At 56.2% G+C, this 14329-nt stretch overlaps 1 protein-coding gene across 1 annotated transcript in view; it reads left to right on the plus strand.

Moving 5' to 3' along the window:
- Positions 1–14329, plus strand: part of MYOM3 (myomesin 3) — a 43822-nt gene that overhangs the window by 5222 nt on the left and 24271 nt on the right. The window contains exons 5-14 of the mRNA XM_078073635.1: positions 942–1037; positions 2830–2918; positions 4923–4967; positions 5399–5539; positions 6750–6911; positions 7556–7697; positions 8550–8749; positions 9502–9555; positions 9926–10053; positions 12774–12957. Coding sequence (XP_077929761.1) covers positions 942–1037; positions 2830–2918; positions 4923–4967; positions 5399–5539; positions 6750–6911; positions 7556–7697; positions 8550–8749; positions 9502–9555; positions 9926–10053; positions 12774–12957 — 1241 coding nt within the window. The remainder of the gene's footprint in view (positions 1–941; positions 1038–2829; positions 2919–4922; positions 4968–5398; positions 5540–6749; positions 6912–7555; positions 7698–8549; positions 8750–9501; positions 9556–9925; positions 10054–12773; positions 12958–14329) is intronic.

Below are 14329 nucleotides of genomic sequence, written 5' to 3' on the forward strand. Positions count from 1 at the left end.
CTGCTGGAGGGCACAGCCCCGGGGCTCCTGGTACGAGATGGCAGCTGTCTGGGCCACGTTCTTGCCGTAGCATGGAGGGAACCATGACATAAAAGGGGGCAAAGGCTCATCAATAGCAGCCACATGGCACTTGTACTTACTCTCTGTTGACAAGTCTTAGTCACTTGGCCACACCTAGTAGAAAGAGAGGGCAGGAAACCGGTTACACAGGGGGTGGCTCAGTGATGAATCGTGCTCCTTTAGAATAAGAGGGAGGGGCACCTGGGCTTAGGCGGTTAAGCGTCAGGCTCTTGATCTCAGCTCAGGTCTTGATCTCAGGGTCGTGAGTTCAAGCCCTGTGTTGGGCTCCACACCCAATGTGGAGCCAACTTAAAAAAAAAAAAGAAAGAAAAAGAATAAGAGCGAATGGCTATTGGAGACCAATGAACAGCTTCTGATACAAATTTCCAGTCTTCTGTTCAAAATCCCAGCATGGAGACTTTGAAAGCTTTCTCCAGGGACTCCAACGAGAGCCAGGATAAAGAACTGCCCTCCTGAGAGGTTGACAAGGGAGGAAGAATGGGGTACCTTCCGTGGCAACCCCCTCAGAGAGGAGGGCCCTGGGGGCAGCTACCCCTCATTACAGGCTCCGTCTTCCCTGCCCCCACCAACAGCCCGGAAGGAGAATGAACCTTTGAGCACCGACAGTGTTCGGGGCACCAGAGAAAAGCTTTACGTATCTTATCCCATTTGACTGTCACAGCAACCTTATGAGGTCAGTGCTCTTACTACTCCCATTTCACAGATGAGGACAACTGAGGTTCAGAACAGTGAAAGTGCTGCCTTGCGTCACATAGGCAAGTAAACAGCACAAAGCTGAGGTTGGAATCCAGGTCTGAGAGCCTCCGGGTCCTTTCCCCTCAGAGCCATACTGCCTGCCACAGACCACTGTGTCCCCACAGGTACAAAAATGACATGCGAATCGATCCCCGCCTCTTTCCCGCCGGAAAGTACCGAATCACCAACAACTATGGGCTGCTGACGCTGGAGATTAGGAGGTGAGACTGCGGCCCCTAGGGAGACCCATGACCCCCGGGATCCAACACCCCCGAAGCCAGAGCAGGGTTTCAAATCCTTATTAACTGAGTCGGCCTCATCTTCAGAAGAACCTGGTGTGCTTATTAAAACACTGATTCATGAGGTGGGCCCTCCGCTTGCCTCCAGAGAGTCAGGTGAAGTGGGTCTTATTCTAAAATGGGGCCTGGAAATCGGTATTTAACAGACACCCCCATGTCATTCCGATGCCTTGCAATACACGAGGGGAAATTTGGAGTCAAAGGCCAGATGGATGGGCTAGAAATGCTGGGAGTGCTCCTTGCAGGGGAGAGAAAACACATGGACACGTGTGCACTCACTCACACACACACACACACACACAGGCATGAGTGCAAGGGGAGGTGGTTGGAGGGGAGAGAGTTAGATGGGCCCGTCAGGAGATGGTGAGTCTTAAGCATGGTTTGAAGGGAGAAGCAGTGGGGCGCCTGGGTGGCTCAGGCAGTTGAGCATCTGACTCTTGATATGGGCTCGGGTCTTGATCTCAGGGTCGTGAGTTCAAGCCCCACATTGGGTGTGGAGCCTATTTTAGAAAAAAAAAAAAAATGAAGGGAGAAGCAGCATGCATGGAGGGCGGGCACCAGGGGATCTGAGCACAATCCCCCCCAGAGCACACATTACAGCTCACGTGAGCCGCCACGTGCTGAATTCCTGCTGGTGCCAAGCCCTGTGTGAGGAGTGACACGCACATGACTGATGATGCCCACCACTGTTCTTTCAGGGAAGCCTTGTCCATGGTACAGGAGAGGAAGCCCAGGCTCTAAAAGATGAAGGGTCTTGCATGGCTTGTGCAGGGCAGGGCCTGGGTTTGAGGCTGTTCTCTCCACCTGGGTTCTTTCCAGTATGGCAATCCCTCCATCTCAACCAATTTGGGCTTCAGAGACACAAACATGGACAGGACATTGATCCTACCCTCCAGAAGCAAAGTGGGGAGACGTGGACATAAGTATCTGACCACACAATTGCACAAAGGGCGGTGCCTGTGGGCTGGACAGTCAGGGAAGGCATGCAGGGTCAAGGTTGCTTGGAGGGGCAGGTGGGACTGGTGCTTGAAGCAAGAGGGATTCCTACCCTGAGCAGCCAGGGTAAGAGCAGGGATACCAAGGAGCCTCTCTGCTTGCTGATGGGGCCAGATGTGCCACATCCCTCCAATAATTCTCGTGGTCCCCAGCGTGGCCCTGGAATGGAGCCAGCCCACGCCCTGGGAATGAGACGGGGTTGTCCTGACTAGTGATGAGACCCAGGGCTGAGATTGAGAACACCTGGGCATCTGGCCCAGTTCAGGCACAGACTGGCAGTCGAGCCCCACTCCTGCTCCAGGATTCTGATTTGGAGGTGTTGACAGGGCAGGAGGCTATGCCTGTGAGAGAGCTTGTCACCTTGAAGCTGGGTTGAATTTGGGGTGCTGTGTGACTCTGGGCAAATCGCTTAACCTGTCTGATCCTACCGAGTCAGTACTAACGATCATATTTTCACAGTACTTTCACCTGCGTTGGGTCAGCCTGGTGTTATGTCCCTAGTTCAGAAAAGGACACTGAGGCACAGCAAAGGGCAGTGGCCGGCCCAAAGGCACACAGCTTTTTCAGAGGTGGGGCCTGAACTAAAGCCTAAAGTCTCCCCCCACCCCGAAGCCTTCATGGGTATGCCTGCCTCTCCCCACCCCGCCCCGACACGTGGGGACTGGAGTTTCCCATGGAGCCCAGCAGTGTTGGGGGGCACTTCCTCTCTCCTTTTCAGATGCACCATTGAGGATGCAGCCACCTACACGGTGATGGTGAAGAACACCTATGGCCAGGCCTCGTCCTTCGCCAAAGTCCTTGTCCGAAGTAAGTACTCCCGCTCCCACCAGCCAGGCCGCAGCACACCCACAGTGAGCAGATGAGGACGTGCGTCTGCACGCAGACGTGAGGGAGGCCCCTTGACGCAGGGGTATTTGGCCTGGGATCGGGTGACCAAGACAGCCATAGAGACTCACTTCCCTGCGGCCTGCGGAGCAAGGGAGAGTCGCCTCCCTCAGACTATAGAACTTATACAATTATCTCCAAAGGACGTGCTCATCTCGTCGGGTTGGGCTTGGGGTCCGGATCCAGCTCAGGGGCCCCGGGACGGTGGCCTGGCCCTGCCAGCTCTGCTGAGGGGTCCTCAGGGGGAAAGGCTGAGCCCTACCAACTCCCCTCTGGGCCTCACTGCCCCATTTGGGTTCTGGTGTTTATTTGCCGTTGGTGCAATTCCTGACTGGTGTGATTCCCAATCCTGGAGGTTCCCCCGGGGCACCTGAGATGACAGCATAAGGCAGGGGAGACACTCAGGAGTCAGCCAGACCCGTGTCCACATGCTGGCTCTGCCTCTGACCGGCTGTGGGAGCCTGGGCCACCTCACTTCACTTCTCTGAGCCTCCTCGTCTGTAAAGGGGGACTCCTCCCACCTCACTCAGGTGCTCCGGTTGATTAAATGAGATGGTAGAGGTAAAGCTTGGCGTGTAGTAGACTTAGGGAAGCCGTAGCTCTCTGTCCCCCACACCATGACCAGGGTGGAGCCTAGCCAGGAGGCCATACCTCTGGGCCCAGGAGAATGCTGCCTTGTCCTCGGGGCCCCTGAGAGAGAGGTTGCGTATGCACACACTCACACACACACACACACACGCGCACATACACACACAAACACACTCACACACACTCCCTGGTCAACAGACAGGCTGGCATCCAGCCCGCTCCCTGCCTCTCATCAGACCTTGTTAAACTGTCCTTCACACTCCTCTCCACCCCCCTGCCCTGTTCCCCAAATAGCTCTTGGGAGGCAGCTGTCCCCTCTGCCAGTCCGGCTCTCTGTGGAATTTGAGCTGTCCTTATAGGCTGTGCCTAGATTCAAGCCCAAGGTCAAGCATCAGGGCCCTGCCTCCCTCTGTCCACCCATCCTTCCCATCCCTTCTTCCAGACCCCCATCCCTCTCTCCACCAAGGCCAGCAACTCTGGGATCCACTCGGCTTCTTGGCCCCCAGACTCCAGCCAGACTCCCACTAAGAGCATCCACTCACGGTCATTACCATCCCTCCCCTGCTCTCACCTCCATAGCAACTGATAGAAGGCCCTGGGTTGGGAGGCAGGAGGTCTGGGTTCTAATCCTGAGTCTTTCACTGACTGTGTGACTCTGGGCGGCCTCCCAGCCCCCTCCGGGCCTCACTCAGGAAGGGCCTTACCAGGAACCAGTCACATCATGGCTTCGGGCTGCTGGGGTACTAGCTGGGCGATTATGCCTCAGTTTCTTCATCTGTATGAGAGGATGATAATGGCACCAACAGACAGGGTACTGTGAGGACTATATGTGAGTTAATATGCGGCACGTGGTATGTCCCATGTGAACGAGGGCTGTTATTATGCTCTGGTGGTTTGTGTCAACATCATCCTGGATGTCACCCTTAAGCCCCCATCTTAATCTCAGCGCTGCCCTTCTCCTGCTGGCTATCCCTGAACCCACCAGAAATCCCCTTCCGACCAGACGTGGCGTCTATGAAGACTATGTGATCCTGGCAGTGGGTCTGGGCAGAGGATGGAAACCACCATTTATTGAGCACGAACTGTGTGCCAGGCTCTGTCTGAGGGCTTGGTTCATGTGAACTCACTTATTCAGAACCCCACCATCAGGAGCGAGGAGCCACTGTCCCCACGTTACCGAGAAAGGAAGAGAGGCCCAGGGGGTGAAGGATCTTCCAGCAGCCAGAGGAGAACCCACCAATAGACCAGGACTCAAACCCACAGCCAAGCCCCCGCCTCTAATCTATTAGGGATGTGAGGTCTGAACCTTCTCAAACTCCATTTGCCTTGGGCTTTCAGCTTACGTGGGGAAGGACGCTGGCTTCGATTCGGAGATCTTTAAAAGTAAGGAGGCTCAGGGAGGGACAGCCTTCGGGGAGGAGGGTGTCCGGGTTCCTCGTCCTACCTTCCACAGCCCCCTTTAGAATATCATCCATCCATTGCCCACAAAGGTATGTTATTGCCTGTGAGCTGTTCATCCTTGCAGACTGACTTGTGGGGGCCCCCCGGCACCCCAGAGCTGCCCCCAGCTGCCGAGCTAGCCAGGGACCAAAACTGAGCGAGAAAGGCAAAGCCAAACAGACAAAGGACGTGGCCTTTCGTACCTGCTATTCTGGCTCATCTGATCCCACTTAGATAAGTCTCGGCCCCGCCCATACTTCCTGGTTAAGACCACCCCCGGGAACTATGAATCCTGACTCAGAGGAGTGGGGATGTCCCAGGCTAGGCTGGTGGCCTCCAAAGACTGCTGCCCTAACTTCTCCTCCCACCCCCAGGACTGATGCTTGGCCCCAACGTGGAATTCACATCGGTGCTGAAGCCAGTCTTTGCCCGAGAGAAGGAGCCCTTCTCCCTGTCCTGCTTATTCTCAGAAGACGTGTTAGATGCTGAGCAGAACATCCAGTGGCGCCGAGATGGTGAGGCCCCCCTGTCCTCGTCCCCAGTCTTCAGGGGCAGAGATGGAAGCCAGAGAGGGACCAGAGCGTTGGCTCCACCCCAGCCCTGGGTCCCTGGGTCAATGCAGAAAGAAACTCAGCTATGCCCCTCCCCAGGTATAAGCTGAGTAATGAGTGCCGAAGAAAACAGGAGCCCAGCCAGGTGCATTCAGACCAGGTCACCCTACAAAGGTCACCAAGCCCCTGTGGGTACCAGGCCCTGTGCTGGGTGCCAGGGCGGGGATAGGCAGATGTGCATGAACGCGAGGGGCTCTTCATCTGGGAGGCGGGAGGAAGCCAAGGCACAGTCGCAGCCGCTGCCCATTGACAGCCAGGGAGGAGACGGATGGCTGAACCTCCTTCCCCACCTGTGACCGGGCCTGCAGCCCAAGGACAAGGAGCACAGCAGCCGGCAAGCACCCCCAGGGAGGCTGCACCTGCTGGGGGGGGCGGGGCAGAAGAGCGGGGAAGCCACAAGGAGAGACAGTTGCCATAAGGCTGAGATGTCTTCCCAAACCTGTAGATCTTCCAGAATGGAGGTCCTGGCAGGAGGGAGGAACACAGAGCAGGTTGGCCCCACAGTGTGGCCTCAGGGGAGGACCCACTCCCTGAGCCCCAGAGCCCGTTCATTGAGTCCCCATCCCTCTCACTGAGGTCACGCTGCTGAGTCCCCACTCTCCTCACTGGCCCCCACCCCCCTCAACGAGCCCTTTACCCTCCTCACGGACACCCCAACTCCCTCAGCGAGCCCCCAGCCCCTTTCCTGAGCCTCCATGCCTTCAGCAAGCCCCCACTCCCTTCATTGAGCTCACAATCCCCAGCCATGGAGCCCCCAACACCCACAGTGAGCCCCCAGCCCCCGCGCAGAGACACTGACCCTCACAAAGGGGCCCACCTCTCTTTTTCCCACTTTCTCACAGCACCTCCAACTCCTCACTGGGCCACTGACCACTTCCTTAGATGCTCATTCCCATGTTGAGCCACCAACCCCTTCCCTGGACCCTGCCCCACTCCCCAAGCCTTCAGCAGAGGAGAGTTCAGGGCCACCCCCCCCCAACTCCCCGGCTGAGCCTCAGGCTATAGCCGCACCACCCACCCCAGCCACACCAGCCACGCCTCTGCCTAAACCCCCAGACCATCTAAAGGTTCACAGGTGAGGCCAGAGCTCACACTGGACCCCACCCCTCCTCAGGGAGACTACTGAGACCCTCAGGACGCCGGCAGATCCTCTACGCAGACCGCCAGGCATCCCTGAAGGTGTCCTGCGCCTACAAGGAGGATGAGGGGCTCTACACCATCCAGGTGCCTTCCCCCGTTGGGCTCCAGGAGCAGAGCACCTATGTGTTCGTGAGAGGTGAGTGGGGGGTTGGAGGGTAGGAGGTGTAGCTGGAGCCCAGCCATCAGATTGGCTGTCGGACCTTTTGCAAGTTTCCCCGCCCTCTTGGGGCCTCAGTTTCCCTGTTATAAATAGGGGTGTTGAGTGAAGAGTCTCTAAGAATCCCTGTGGCATCCTATGACCCTCCAATAGGACACCGCTTGAGTTTCAGACTTACTAGGAGCTGGGGAGGGAGGGCTGAGAGTGGGCTGGGATGATTCTAGTACCTGGTGAGTTCTGCCTCTTGGTCTCTGAACTGATCTGGGTTCAAATCCTGGCTTTGCCACCCCACTAGCTGGTGACTTTGGGCAAGTCACTTTTCCTCTGAGACTCAGTTTTCCCATCCACTAAATGGAGGCATGCTACAGGGCTCAGAGATTAATTACACTGATCATTCAGGGGCGTAGAGTAGAATGGGCCCCTGATGACTGCTACTCTCACAGCCCCCCCAGATGCTGTGGTTAAAAGGGAGGAGGCTATTGTTCAGGTCCTGGTCCTCAAGATCACAATTGAGCCCTGGAGGGTTGGGAGGGAGTGGGAGGGGTCAGTGGCCAAATAGACCCCAACTGGAAGAACCTTCTCCTCCCCGCCCTCCCTTCCTCAACCCCCACCCTGGGTCTCAGATGCAGCAGCCGAGAAGCCAGGGGCCCCAGGCTCCCCTCTGAATGTCCGATGCCTGAATGTGAACAGAGACTGCCTCATCCTGACCTGGACCCCACCCAGCGACACCCGGGGCAACCCCATCACTGGCTACTCCATCGAGCGGTGAGTCAGCCTCTCGAGTGGAAGAGCCCCCAGGGGAGAGCTCTGCCTGGTTGTGAGAATAAGAGTGGGGGGCCACAGGAAAGAGGGAGCCCCATGCCTAGCCTCAGACTAGGCATGAGGTAGACCAGGTCATATAATTTAGGGGCAAGAGAAACGTATGCATGCCTCCAAATCTGTCACCTCTGATACCTGGAATTCCACCCCCGGAGTCAGCCCTCTGGACCCTGGGAGGGGCAAACATTAAGTGCTTAAAAGTGAGCACGAGTGGATATGTCCCTGAGTGACAGACAGAGACAGGACAACACTGACCGGAGGGACGGGGTGGGTGGGGGCCGGGACATCCCACCTCTTGCACAAGCTGCCAGCTCTCAGGCCCTAGCGTGAGGTGACACCTGATCCTGCCACTGAGGGGGCTCACAGCAGGTCCTGGAGCTGCACGCCTAACCTCACTGAGTCCTTGCAATCCTATCCAGGGCAGCAGGGGACTCTTTAGTGCCCCATTCTACAGATGAGGGAACTGAGATACATGGGGTGATGACTTTGCCCAGAGTCACATTGCTCTTCAGTGGTATGGCCAGGAGGTAGACCCCATGTGCCCACTGCCCCATCCAGCTGGCAGCGCGGGCCGGTGTACCACCTGAGGACAGTGGTGCCCGGATGGCCCAGAGAGCCCCAGCTCTGAGGGAGTGGACAGCCCTGGGGTGAAATCCGAGCTCTACCATTCACGAGCTTTTGAGTGGAGAACAGGACTCTAACTGGCAGCCTGGGGTGGAGGACTGGCCTTGGTAGGGGCTCAGACCCGGAAGGCGTGCGTCGGGGGCAGGGGCCGAAGCTGGGGCCTCTCTCCCGCAGGTGCCAGGGCGAGTCTGGGCAGTGGGTGCCCTGCCACGAGGCCCCCAGCGGGACCTGTCGGTGCCCTATCCAAGGCCTCCTCGAAGGCCAGAGCTATCGGTTCCGGGTGCGAGCCGTCAGCAGGGCAGGCAGGAGCCTCCCCTCCAAGGCATCAGAACTGGTTGTCATGGGCGACCCTGATGAAGCCCGGAGAAAGAAAGGTGGGTACAGAGGCCCTGAGGAACATTCTAGGGCATCAGTCAAGGCCCACTGAGGACCGCCTCACGCAGGACACAGGTGGCACAGCCCCCATTCCAAGCCCTATTCCAAGGGGGATTGCGGGAGACACGGCAGAGCCCTCGGGAACTGCTAGTCGGATGAGGGAGACACAGTCTCAGGAGCCCCTAGGCTGTTGCAGGAAGCACGGTGCTGTCCTTAGGAGCCCCTAGCCTGAGGGGGAAGGTACAACTAGTCTGACAGAAGAAACAAATCTGTCCACAGGAGATGCTAATCCGAGGCAGAACCACACTTTCTTCAGATGCCCTTAATCTGAAGGAGGAAAACAGCCCTGCCTCAGGAGCCCCGAGCCTGGGGGGACATGGGGGGCACCGCCCTTTCAGCCTTGAGGGGTCAGCCTGACTTGGGTTTGCCTCCCAGCTCCACCTTGCCCTAGGTATCTGACCCCAGGCACATCACTTCTCCTCTGTCCCCATTTGTCCCAAGAAGACAGAGCATCTCTCGGGGTCTAGAACAGCAGTGTTCCTTCCACTTTGGACCCCGGAGAATATGGTGGCTCAGAGAACACCTGCCTGAGGTCACACAGTGAGGGGCCCAAAGGCCAGGACTGGGAAGAGGGTGAGGAACCAGTACCCAGAGTGGGCAGGTCCTGCCCTGACCCCTCCTGACCCAGCCGTCCCCCCCACACACCCTGCACCCCTACTTCTCCCCCGACATGCTCCATTCTCCACCCTAGAGATCTCCTTTGATCTGGGAAACAAGATCACAGTCAGCACAGATGATTTTGAAGGTACGTGTGAACCTCCTGACACTTTGCCTCAAGAGTCCAGCCTCCTTTATGTTTCTGGAAACTTGGGGACACAAAGTGGCAGGGAGGCAGAAGGTGTCTGTGTGCGGAGTATGGGGAGATGAGGGCGGGTGAGGTCCATTTGGAAGCCAGGGTTCTCGGGTGACTGCCGCCCGTCTTACCATGCCCCTTGTGGAGGAGGGAGCATGCTGGGGAAAGTTCTGGAGAAGACCTGGCTTCTGGCCTTGACTCTGCCTGGCCTTGCTGGGTGACCCGAAGCAAGTCCCTGCCCCTCTCTGGGCCCATTTCCCCTTTATGAAATGAGGGGTCTCTGAGGGCTCACCCATCTCTGCTCCTCAATGACTGATTCCAGACTTTGTGACCATCCCCTCGCCCCCCACCAACATCCACGCCAGCGAGATCTGTGATGCCTATGTGGTTCTGAGCTGGGAGGAGCCAAGGCCTCGGGGCAAAGCCCCCCTGACATACACCCTGGAGAAGGTACAGAGACCCCGAGGGCCCCAGCCCCAGGCTAGGCTGAAAAGCAGACATGCGGGCACACAGGACACGTGGGGGCACGGGGGCAGGGGCCAGCGCCAAGAGAGACAGAGACGAGAGAGAGAGAGAGAGAGAGAGGGAGAGAGGGAGAGAGAGAGGGAGAGAGACACGGCAGGCAGCATCCCTGGGGAAGTCTTCTGAGACTAGAAGAGAATCCGTGCCTGGAAGGGCTGAGAATAGCCCTCCACAGGGGGCAGACCTTTTGAAGTGACCTCAGCCCCGTGAGGCCAGGGCCTGGCGGCAGCTCCTGAAGCTCTTCATGAAAATGCACAGAATTAAGACACACAGACAACAGTGACAACAGTGTGATCCACCATATCCTGGGTACCTCCCCGCCCCCAGGTCTGGCTGGCATGGGGTCACGCATCGGGTCCAGCACCTCTTCCTGGCCACGGCCACGTTGGGAGGGTACCCACGAGCCAGGGTCACGGGCAGCAGCCGTCACCGGGCATGGGGGGCGGGGGCGGGCAGCCCTGGAGGCAGTTCCCACCCCGATGGGGGGGCAGGTGTCTGGGGATGCGGGCTGCTCCTGCATGTGGGGTGGATTTCACAGCAGGGCGGGGGCAGCTGGCTGGGTGAAAAACAGCGCGGTGTTAAGATCAACTCAAATCCTGACTTCTGCTGTGTAAGCCAGTTTCCCAAGCTCCCTGAGCCTCAGTTTCCTCCCTCAAATGGAGGATGAAATAAGATGCAGCACTGAGCCAGGCCAGCAGCTCTGGGCCTGTAAACGCGTCCCGAGGACACATTCTCGACTCCAGCCCCCCTAAAGGAAGAAGCCAGGTTCACCTTCTCATTACTCGCTGTGCCCAGCACGGGGCCTGGCACATAGTAGGCAGACAGTACAGGGCTAGGGAAAGTTCCAGGGAGGAGTCTCTGCCTCTGGTTGTTCAAACGGGCCTCTCTTTGCACACTCACAGGTGATCCCATTTTCCCCACATAGGAAAGCCATAGATAGTTGAGGATTTGTTTCGTGAGGCTGTAGTGTCATGGTTAAAATGCTGGACTCTGACTACCTGGGTTCAAATCTTGCCTCTGTTACATACTAGCTGTGTAACCTTGGGCAAGTTATTGAGCCTCTCTGTGCCTCAGTTTCTTCTTCTGTAAATTAGAGATAATAATGTACACACCTCATAGAGCCACTATGAGGATCAATTAAAGCACCTAAGGACTTAGAATAGACCCTGGCACACGGTAGGTGCTCAGCAATGTTCACTGGTTTTTATTGCAATTTTTTTGGCCTACCTGGGTTCCGGGCTCCTAACAGGCAGGTGGGCCTTGGGAGGGGAAAGCACGGGAAGGGCGGGGTCAGCGAGTTCCCCCAGTGCTTCTGGATCTTACCTGGCATACCCAGACTCAGCAGAGGTGGACTCTGGCTGCATCACTCACCTGCATCACCCTCAGCTCTTCACCCTCTATCTGCCCAGAGATGCGGGATTTGTGGCTGCCTTTTGAGTCCCTTATGCTGTGGAGAGCGAGCAGGTTTGGGGGCACCCACACCTGAGCTTAAATACCAAATACACCAGTTATTAGATACATGACTTTCAGCCAAGTGACCCAAACTCCCTGAACACAAGTTTTCTCATTGGTGGGGAAATTTAACACCCACCTTCAGGGTTATTGTGAGAATTCATTCATTTTCTCATTTATTGGTCCCCCAAACATAGACTGAGCACCTCTCACGTGCCAGTGCTGTTCCTGGCCCTGGGGACGTGGCAGCAGATAAAACAGACAAACCCCTGCCTCATGGAGCTGAGCTTTGAGTCAGGGGTGCGGGGACTGACGGTAAAGAAGATAAATCAGGAAAATACTTAGCACATTAGCTAGTGGTAGGCATTAAGGAGAAAGACGAAAAGCAGGGAAGGGGTTTGAAGTGTTGGGGGAAGGAGTGGCTGACATTTTAGTTGGGGGGCTGGGAGTCCTCCCCGGGAAGGTGAGTTTTGAATAAAAGCATAAAGGAAATGAGGAGCCCACCAGAGATTTCTGCAGGGAAGAACATCCCAGGCAAAGGGATGAGCAAGTGCAAAGGCCCAGAGGCAGGAGTTGGGCCTGGTGCCATCAGCAACAGCAGGGAGACACAGGGCAAAGGGGAAGTGGATGTGGCCAGACAGGTAACAGGGGTCAGGCCACGGAGAAGCTTTGGCTCTGAGGGAGATGTGGTTGTGGGCAGCCAGGGACGTGATCTGACTTGTGTCGTGAAGGGATCCTTCCGACCATCGTTTGGAGAAAAGAGTGATGTAGCTCTGGTAAAAGATGATGGTGGCTTGGATCAAGGCTGTAGCAGGGGCATTAGGGTGGGAGGCCAGGGTTGGATTCTGGATAAATTCTGAAGGTGGAGCCAACTGGATTTGTTGATGGAGCCCTATTTGGGATGGGAGGGACAGAGGGAAGGAGTCCAGGATGGTTTCAAGGCTTTTGGCCTGAGCCACTGGAAGGATAGGTCCCATCAACCGAATGTGGGTGGGTTTGGGGGAAGATCCAGAGTGGAGTTCCGGACATGGCGAATGTGAGATGCTTAGGAGGCATCCAGGTAGAGATGTGGAGGAGGCAGGTGGGTGCAGAGCTCCGTGTTCAGGGGCAGCCCGGGCCAGGGGTCAGAGCACCCGGCCCAGAGCCCCGGCCCAGGCAACCGCTACATCAGTGTGTATTTCTCTCCTTTGTCACAGTCAGTCATAGGGAGCAGCACTTGGGAGGCCATCAGCTCAGAAACTCCCGTGAAATCCCCAAGATTCGCCCTTTTGGATCTGGAGAAAGGGAAGTCATACGTCTTCCAAGTGCGAGCAATAAACCAGTATGGCATGAGCGATCCCTCGGAGCCCAGCGAGCCCATCGCCTTGAGGGGGAAGCCAGGTACCAGTGTGATGCACGAGATGGGGGCCAGGCCAGGCTGTCGGCATCCAGGGCCGGGGCCCCATCGCTGTGGGGACAAAGCCATGCTCGCTTCCCTGTCCCTGACCCCTTCTTCCCACCATGAAGCTGAAAAGCAACATGATCTCAGGCCTGTCAAGTTTCAGAACACCAGGAATTGTCTCTCTCTGAGTAGGGAGCTCGTGAGAGTATGGGAATTTTTTTCCAGCTCAACAATTCACAGGTTGCAGAATCCAGCTGGTCCAGCGCAGGAGCCGAGTGTGAGCAAGTGGTCCCTCAGTTCTAAAGCTGTCCCACCCCAAGCCCTGGCTCACCAGGCAGGACACCTCTCGGCAGCAGCACAGCGTGGGCCTGGGCGAGTCATGTCCTAGCTGCAAACCTTGGTGTCCTCAGCTGCCAGACGTGTTGTTCTGAAGGCCTGGTTATTGTTCCCACCTCCACCCCTTCCTGAGTCTCCCAGGTGCAGCTCCATCCTGGCCCCCACCTCCCGGGGCCCCTCCCTCTTCTGAGGCCTCTGGATTCTGGGGTTCTTGGAGTTTTGATAAGATCAGATTAGAAGGTTCCCTGCAGCTGTCTTGACTGACTGGCCCTTTAAGGAGCCCAGCTGCAGCACTACTGAGCCCAGAGGAGCCTGATGTGCTGCAGGGCCCATTTGGGGGAGAAAGCAAAGTCCTAGATTTGCTCTGTTCCAATAATATAGGAAATACATACATATATATATATACACACACATATATATATGCACACAGATATATGTGTGCATATATATACATATAATACGTATTATAAGTGTGCATGTATTATATAATATGTGTATATATGCACATATACATCTGCATATATATATTTGTGTGTGTGTATATATATTCACAGCAAATATGAATGGGTTGGTGGGCAAGTGATGTTTTCCTTTAATTTTGGCCCAGTTACCATTTAGATTTAGACATGATTCGGGGTCTGGCCAGTGAGCTGTTTATGATCAGATGTGGGCAGTCTCAACCACAAGGAAGTTTTAGGACAAAGTTCTAGTACAGTTCAATAAAAGAAAGGAGAGAAAAAGGGGGGAGAGGAACGGAGGGAAGGGAGAAAAAAGGAAAAAGCATTTACTTGTATGAGAAATGTAAAATTATTATACAAAAACGAGAAAACACAAGAAAAGCAAAAGAGAGCAGTGGCGGAGGGGACAGAGACTAAGGATGAATGAATGGAGGCTGCCGTGAGGAAGCAGAGATGTTTGGAGGCGAGAGGGGAGAGGACTTGAGACTAATAGGGCCCAGGAAGGGGACGCCCGAAGCCCCAGGGCAGGCCTGCTACCCCCCCTGCCACCCTGGATTGCAGGGGGGGGCTCCTCCCA

Source organism: Halichoerus grypus, chromosome 5, assembly GCF_964656455.1.
Source record: "Halichoerus grypus chromosome 5, mHalGry1.hap1.1, whole genome shotgun sequence".
NCBI classification, from domain to species: domain Eukaryota; kingdom Metazoa; phylum Chordata; class Mammalia; order Carnivora; family Phocidae; genus Halichoerus; species Halichoerus grypus.